The sequence below is a fragment of the Musca autumnalis genome, unplaced genomic scaffold, assembly GCF_047663935.1.
Source record: "Musca autumnalis isolate F117 unplaced genomic scaffold, ASM4766393v1 scaffold_3, whole genome shotgun sequence".
In the NCBI taxonomy this organism is placed as follows: domain Eukaryota; kingdom Metazoa; phylum Arthropoda; class Insecta; order Diptera; family Muscidae; genus Musca; species Musca autumnalis.
Window position 1 is genome coordinate 30,432,967 of NW_027411866.1, and position 8,442 is coordinate 30,441,408.

At 35.8% G+C, this 8,442-nt stretch overlaps 1 protein-coding gene and 1 long non-coding RNA gene across 2 annotated transcripts; both read left to right on the forward strand.

The window, feature by feature from the left end:
- The first annotated feature begins 1,657 nt into the window (after positions 1 to 1,657).
- LOC141397973 (U6 snRNA-associated Sm-like protein LSm4) lies at positions 1,658 to 2,240 on the forward strand. The gene has a single exon (XM_073975015.1). The coding sequence runs from the start codon at positions 1,717 to 1,719 to the stop codon at positions 2,140 to 2,142; it is 426 nt and encodes a 141-aa protein (XP_073831116.1). The 5' UTR covers positions 1,658 to 1,716; the 3' UTR covers positions 2,143 to 2,240.
- A 1,910-nt stretch (positions 2,241 to 4,150) lies between these two features.
- LOC141397976 (uncharacterized) lies at positions 4,151 to 4,488 on the forward strand. Its single transcript, XR_012411578.1, has 2 exons — positions 4,151 to 4,215; positions 4,270 to 4,488. It is a non-coding gene; the product is annotated as an uncharacterized lncRNA (long non-coding RNA).
- The last annotated feature ends 3,954 nt before the right edge of the window (positions 4,489 to 8,442 follow it).

Below are 8,442 nucleotides of genomic sequence, written 5' to 3' on the forward strand. Positions count from 1 at the left end.
TGGAAAATATTTTTGACATTTCACAGTACTGAACTGGTTTTTGTTGTAGTTTTTGGCTGATACATCTACATGGTAATTGTGCCATGTTAAAGAATAAAGCTGAAAACACATCAAACTTTTGAGTGAAGTTTTGTGTCATTTCTGGTAGAAGAATAATTGACTTTTACTTTGTCTTTTATTCTTTTACTAGAATTGACACAAAACTTTACTCAAACGTTGGATGTGTTTTCCGTTTAAACCAGGCGAGACTTCTTAATAGAATGGTAGAAGAATAATTGACTTTTACTTTGTCTTTTATTCTTTTACTAGAATTGGCACAAAACTTTACTCAAACGTTGGATGAAAAGTCGTTAAAAATACAAACTTTTTATACCCTCAGCATTTATGCTAACGAGGGTATATACACTTTCATACAGGCAAAATGTGCCTCATCGAAACAATGGTTTTAGACCCCAAGTATGTGTGGACGAAATGTGTTTCAGACAATTTGGAGTCGATTAAGCAATGTCCGTCCAAGTCCATTAGTTTAATTTCTAAGATGGGGCATATCGGTCCACTCCTTCAGGTACCTCCCCCACAAAAGTTTAAAAATGTTCGAAAAAAAATTGAACGCCATATCGGTCCTCCCTAAGGGTACCTCCCCCACAAATATTCAACATTTCTGTCTTATGCTAAGTTTACATTTACGAAATCCACTCGATTTCAACTGTCAATTCCATAGCTCAAACGTCAAATGAAATCTCATCTGAAATCCATTGGATTTCATTTGACGTTTAACCTATGAATTTGACAGTTGAAATCGAGTGGATTTCGTTAATGTAAACCAAGCATTAGTGCAGTTTTCATGTGGTTGTTGTTTTCAACGCGCAACACGTCGCACAACGGACCGTATGTATTTGGCCCATTAAGGCCTCTGCACATATTGCGCGTTGAGCGTCCCGTTAAGCGCTCGGCACATACGGTGCGTTGAGCGTCACGCTACAACAACCACATGAAAAATGTGTAAGTGATGCCAAGTTTTTTGAAAAACAACAACATGGCTGACGCATTAAAGTTAAACATAATTTAACTTTTTTGGGACAAGGCATGTCCCAACGTGTCACTAAACGGACCGTATGTGCCGAGCGCTTTACAACAACCACATGAAAACATCAACCTAAAACTTGGCATAACTTACACTTTTTTCACGTGGTTGTTGTTTCTAACGCGTGACGCGACGCACAACGGACCGTATGTGCCGGGGCCATAACTCCTTTTTTGAGTTACCGACAAAAATCGGTAAACCTGTTAAGAAAACCATCAATCTAAGGCACAATTACAAAGGTAGAAGCGTCAGCCCAGCTGATCGAATGTCAAAATAGACTGGGAATTCGCCATGCAAAATCAAAACAAATACTCAAATGTCAAAACAAAAACCATATAAATCATTTATTCTGCGTTCAGATTGGTTAAATAAATTTGCAGCGAAATTCGTATGCTGAGGCCAATTGTTATATTTTTTTCGATTTGTTTGCAAATTTTGACATTTTACATTACAAAAAAGTTGCATCTACCTTGGTATTTGTGCCATCATACCTGTTGCATCTACCTTTGTAAATATGACTTGTGTGCCATGCATCAATCTGTATTGAATGATGAATTTTTCTTGTAACATTTCGCCGAGGCATCTACCTTTTTTATTGTTGATATTTACGCTTTGGACGAATTGCTTGAAAAATGCTCCCATTATCTCTATTAAAAACTGCTCAAAGTCATCCCATGTTGGTGGAGCTTAAAAATGGTGAAACTTATAATGGACATTTAGTAAGCTGCGACTCATGGATGAACATTAATTTGCGCGATGTTATTTGTACATCGAAGGATGGTGACCGCTTTTGGCGAATGCCGGAGTGTTATATTCGTGGCAGTACAATAAAGTACCTTCGCATTCCTGATGAGGTAATTGACATGGTTAAGGAAGATGCACTTGCTAAAGCTCGAAGCCGTACAGAAATGAGTAAAACTCGAATTGGTGGACAAGGAAACAATCGTGGGGGAAATAGAAACAATAGTAATAACAGGCAAGGTTCAACATCAACGGGCGGTCGTCAGATTTCACAAAACAATCGTTCATCTGTACAACCGAATAAAGTTCGAAAGTAAAGTCAACTTTAAATACTATAATCTTGAATTATACCAATTCCATGAATGATCTGTTAAACAGTTCATTATCAAACCAATAAATATGATATTATTACTAAGTGTATGTTGTTGTGATTTGTGTTTGAATTATGATTAGATTCCAATTATTGATATAAAATGTAGTGTGCAACTCATACAATTATTAAAAATTATACTCTCTACCATTTGCATTCAGGAAAAAGGGGAGGGAGACAAATAATTAGAAGTTGAAACAAATTGAAAAAAAAAATTAATAGTAAATATAATTGGTCACAAGGAATCCTTGTTACAAACACTTCATGCTTCCTGATGATAAATGGTAAATTTGGAAATGTTTTATTTTGGTCAACACTTAAGAGCGCAAGGGGGCGGCAGGCTGATAAGGTGTATGCATCAGCTAGTTAGCACCATCTGGCAGGAAGAACGCGTACCCGACGATTGGAATCTGAGCATCCTGTGTCCCGTCTCTAAGAAAGGAGATAGACTTTATGTTCCAGTTATAGTCTACTCCCGATTGCCTACAGGATAGTGTCAGGGATATTGTGCGAACGACTAAAGCCAATGGTCAAAGAAAAAATTGGACCATACCAATGAGGCTTTAGACCTCGCAAGTCCACCATTGACCAGATATTTACCCTGCGGCAAATCCTAGAGAAGACCCAAGAGATGCAGATCGACATATTTCACCTTTTTGTCGATTATAAAGCAGTATCTTATAATATTGAGGCAGTAAAAAACTTCGTCTACATCGGTACCGCCGTAAACACAACAAATAACATCAGTTGTGAAATAAAACAAGAATTGTATTGGCTAACAGATGCTACTTTGGCTTAAGTAAGCAGTTTAAAAACAAAGCCACATCTCGTCAAACAAAAATAACGCTTTACAAAACACTGATACTAACCGTGCTGATGTATGGTTCAGAAGTCTGGGTACTTGCGCAAGCAGATAAGGCAGTGCTTGGTGTTTGAGAAAAAAATTCTTAGAAAGATCTACGCACCAATTTGCGTTGACGATGAATATCGACGTCGTATGAACCACGAGCTGTATCTACTATACAACGACACCAGTACAGATAAACGCATCGAGTTGCAATGATTTCGTTGGCTAGGCCATGTCATAAGAATGAGCGATGATGAACCCGATAAAAAGGTGTATAAACACGGACCGCAAACACGGAGCAAACAAGTGAAAGAAGGCGCGGTATTCCAAAAAGCGAAGCAATAAATAGAGATAATTGGAGATCTTGGGGGTTACTCTGTATTGCGATGCGTTTGCGTTTGGTATTTTGTTAACGCAAGATATTTGCATTAACGCACGATTTTGACATAGGCTTTTGTATTACAGATTGCGGCGATGCCAGAAAGGAAAAAGGAACAAAAATAGCTGCGAAAGGACATACGAAAACGGATTAGGGACGCATTTAATTTCCCTACGCATCGCAATAGAGAGTAACCCCCCTTGTCTTAGTTCGGCTTTTGGAACAAATGTTCTGTAATGGGCCAGCTAAGGAAGTAAGTAGTAGTATCCAAAATTGCAAATTGACGTGCCGAAACGACTGACTGGTATTATGAATTCTGCGTGCACCGCCATGTGGCTCGAATTTATACGCCTTTTTAGCAGGTTCATCATCGCTCATTCTTATGACATGGCCTAGCCAACGCATCTCGATGCGTTAATCTATACTGGGGCCTAATTATGTGAGTCGATATCGAGTTTTTTCGAACAGAGTACCCATAGTTGGTATGATAACATTCGGTATCGAGTAAAATTATCGAGTTATCGATCAATTTTCTGCGAGACATTTCTCGTTGCTACATTACCAATCGTAAACAAGCAAAAGGAAAGTAAATGCAAGAAAAGTAATGTGCAAATTGAATCTTGCTTGTTTATGCAAAAAACAGATAAATTAGTTAATAAATGTGAAGATTTCTGAACAAAGTAAGAATAAAAAATTGTGTTGAGAAATAATAGCAAAACTGAAACAAAAATAATTTTCGTATTCAATTTAGGAAAATATGTGTTTGCAGTCGTTTAAGGAAATAAGAGGAACATGTAAGTATTTCTGCGAAAAACAATGAAAACAAAATTGAAGTTGTTATTTTTTAGGACTACAAAAGTGAACAGAATAAATTTTAAACAAAAAGCGATTATGGCAGAATTCATGTCCCAACACCCATCTTTGGCCAAAGGAAAATTTAGTTGTCCAGAAGCTCGGGCATATTCAAATCGTTTATGGGAGCAACTTGCATCTAAATTAAATGCCGCGGGGCCCCCAATTAAGAATACAATATTGTTTAACATGTTTAACAATTTTTGATGTAACACTCTGACACAGACCTAAAAGGAAATCATTCCCTACAGTATATTGGAAACCGCCACTTCCCAAAAGGGACAACGTTGCTGCCAACTGCAAAATTGGGGGGACAGATTTTGAACTTTGGCACGAAAATTCCAAACAAGAAAGTACATAACGGAAAGCCTCTTTTGTCAGCTTGAATCTTTGTAGAAATCTGCGAAGAAATATAATACACATTTTAAATTGATCAATTTATGATTTATACTTTAAAACACGCAGCTTACGGTAAAGATGAAGGTTCACTGTGTGAACGAATTTGTTTACGAATTAAATTAATGTTGTCATCTTCTTCGTCAGAAGAAGATAACAAGAATAACACAGATGGATCCATTTTATTATTATATGTTCATTTCTTATAAAAATTGCGCCAATGTTTCTAATAATTCTGCCAAAACAACCGTACGTTTATTAAGGTAGATGCATTAGCAATATGTCACAATTTGTTCTTATTTTCTTACCACAACTTTATTCCGAAATTATTATTCAAAGTATTTTTCAAAAACTTTCACAAAAATTTACATTTTTTCATTCATAATAATGCTTTTTTCGTTTTTGTTTTAAAATAAATACTTTTTCGGCATCTACCTATAATTATGTTAATTAAAGAAAATATACAGCCCTATTCTGAACATTCCCATGGGAACTGTTTCCCATGGGAGCGAAATTTCCCATTCCCACGTTTTCCATATTCTCAACGACGTGGGAACATCAAATCATGGGAATTGAATTTTCGAAATTCGAAATTAGTTACACCAAATTATGATAGCATACTTTTAGGGGGCTGTAATTTTGTTTTGTAATACAAAATGCCTATTTGCATTGAATTCGCGGTTTTTGAATTAGATTAGCAAAAGCACAACTTACTTAATTCAACAACCGTGCATTGATTTATGGATTTTTTAAGTGAATGGAGTCAACGATGTGTGATGTTGTTCTAATAAGCACATTTTCTTCAGATTGTGCGAACTGGTGTAAGCATTTTTTAATTAGTAGGCAAACAGAATTTTTATGTAAAAAGTAATAGGAACTTTTTAAGTTTGTAACGAATTTAAAAATTGTATGTTGATACCGAGTAATTTTAGTTAGGGGTTTAACGAGTATATCGCTAGTTTTACTTATTCCTAATGATCGCCAGAACTCGTATTTTGCTTTTTTTTTAAAAAATTCAAAAAGATAAGTTCGGATATTTTTCTCGATTATGACATATTTTTGCTTGTTATTACATATCGTCACCATAAATATCCGAAGACGTATCTCAAAAAAAAAAAAATAATAATAATAAAAAAATACGTTTGTGATTGAATCTAAAACCAAAAATTCAAGCTTCTACGTTCAAAAATAACGATCCTATTCAAGAAAAGGCATTTCGGAAAATGGAATAGCATTGCAATAATTTGGCATATATGTATGTACGCCTGTGATCTTTGTCGTGTCGTTGAGGAGACTAACACGTTTTCAATAGAACGTTGGTCGTCTGATTTAAAAAACCCGAAAGTTATATTACGAAAATGAATAAAAGTTGTAAAGATTGTATATTATGGTTATTTTCCAATATATTTTAATAATTATTGCCAAAAATTCTTTTGAAATTGATTTGTTTTTACTTGCTGTTCTGCGTTAATAGAATCAACCATGACTCTTTTTCTCGTATTTCAATACATATGGTCTGTTCCAGAACTGCAAAAATCTACTAATTTTTACTACTTTTTTTGTTTTGTTCGATAACATAAAGGAAAATTTTTTATCGGTGTAAAACATGTTAGATTCTTGCAGGTTTTTGTATCATATAAGAATATGCAAAATCCGAAGTCTACTAATGACATATTTTACAGTACATTTTGTATGCTTTTATTAAGCAAACACATGGCGATTATAAATATTTGCAATAATTTTGTCGTGTAGATGTCTTAAAATATGAAATTTCATAAAAATATGAAATTTCTTGAATTTTTTTTTCAAACTCCCACACTGTTTGTTGGGGAGATTTTTCCCACAAAAAGACTCAAAATTCTCCCACAATTCAAGATAGAGAATGTATACTTTTTTCCCATGGGAACAAATTCCCAATTCGAACTTCATTCAGAATGAGTGGAGATGGGAAATGGGAAAAAACTCCCACAAAATTTTGTTCAGAATACGAAAATGTGGGAATGGGAAAAAATTCCCAACTCCCATGCGTTCAGAATAGGGCTGATAGGCTTTCACAGTTCGATTACCGGTTACTGTCGAAAAAATCGATAACAATGCTTAAACGTTTTCGATCGAGACTTATAATGCCGTTTCTTTATCGTGTCGAAAACAAATTCACGAGTAATTTCTCGATCGAATCGACTCACATAATTAGGCCCCTGGTGTCGTTATATAGCAGATACAGCTCGTGGTTCATACGACGTCGATATTCACCGTCATCGCAGATTGGTCCGTAGATCTTTCGAAGAATTTTTCTCTCAAACATACCAAGCACTGCCTTATCTGCTTGCGCAAGTACCCAGGCTTCGGAACCATACATCAGCACGGGTAGTATTAGTGTTTTGTAAAGCGTTATTTTTGTTTGACGAGATGTGGCTTTGTTTTTAAACTGCTTACTTAAGCCAAAGTAGCATCTGTTAGCCAATACAATTCTTTTTATTTTACAACTGATGTCGTTTGTTGTGTTTACGGCGATGCCGAGGCAGTTGGTCCGATCTCAATGGACGCATTGCGCGTCTACACCATCAACTTGGTTTTCTCGCCGTTTACCGCCAGACCCACTTTAGCAGATTCTCCTTCGACCTTCATAAAGGTATCGGTTACTTCTTTTACTGATACGACTACGCCAACCGTAATAAGGCTGCATGTTTCTCATGAGAAAATACTCAAAGAAAAACTAACTATTCATCCATACTAGAGTGATTTGAATGAAAAAATTTCATGAAATTAGGCTATCTTAGGTCGAGTTATTTTAATGTGGAACTCGATCTAAGAACGCCTAATTTCATGAATTTTTTCTATGAAATCATGCTAGTGTGGACCGGGAAATATGAAGTAAAAATTGCACCCAACCCAAAACGTCTTTGGTGGTTTCGGGTATACTGCTCAAAATGATCCCAATACTATTCGATCGCCTATAGCAAACTATAGAGGGCGACTAAAACATAAAAAAGTCGAGACAGTAACACTGAGTCAAATCAGGTGATTAAAGGAAACCCAGCATGAATAATATCCCAGCAAAATAAATTGGAAGTAGTGCAATACGGACTAGTTCTTTCACGGCATGTTTTGATGCAGTTCAAACGGAGTCGTGAAAAAGGCACTCCAGTCCTCACATTTGAACCGCATTTGGATGCAATCCAAAGAATCACATCCAATTGTCACATTTTAACAACATCCGGATGCAGTTCAACTGAGTCGTGAAAAATGCACTCCAATTCCTCACAATTTAACAGCATCCGGATGCAGTCCAAACGGAGTCGTGAAAAAGGCACTCCGTTCGCTACATTTTATTAGCAGTTGTTAGAGATCCCTACACGTTCATAAATCAGTGTATACATCTCTACAGGCAGCGGCATACATTTTATAAAAAGAAATAAGCGTGTTAAAATTTCCAAAAATTTGTTAATACAAACTACAAAATATTTAATTTGTGAACATTTTTCCGGTAACTCACGAGAAGAAAATTTCCCATTGGAGTGCTGTTGGAGACAATATCAAACCCAAATAGCAGATGAAGCATAAACAATTCAGCTTGGATTAAATAAAGAGTGGAGGAAACACGCATGTTTGCGATTGAATTCAATGGAGAATTTTTATAATTTGTGTTAATGTAATAAAGTTCTTAATATTTTTGTTCTCCACAAATAATAAATGCATTTTATTTGTTCTGGGATATTTTGTAATGGTTTGCACAAAAACACGTGCTTTGGACTGCATCCTATTCTACCCCA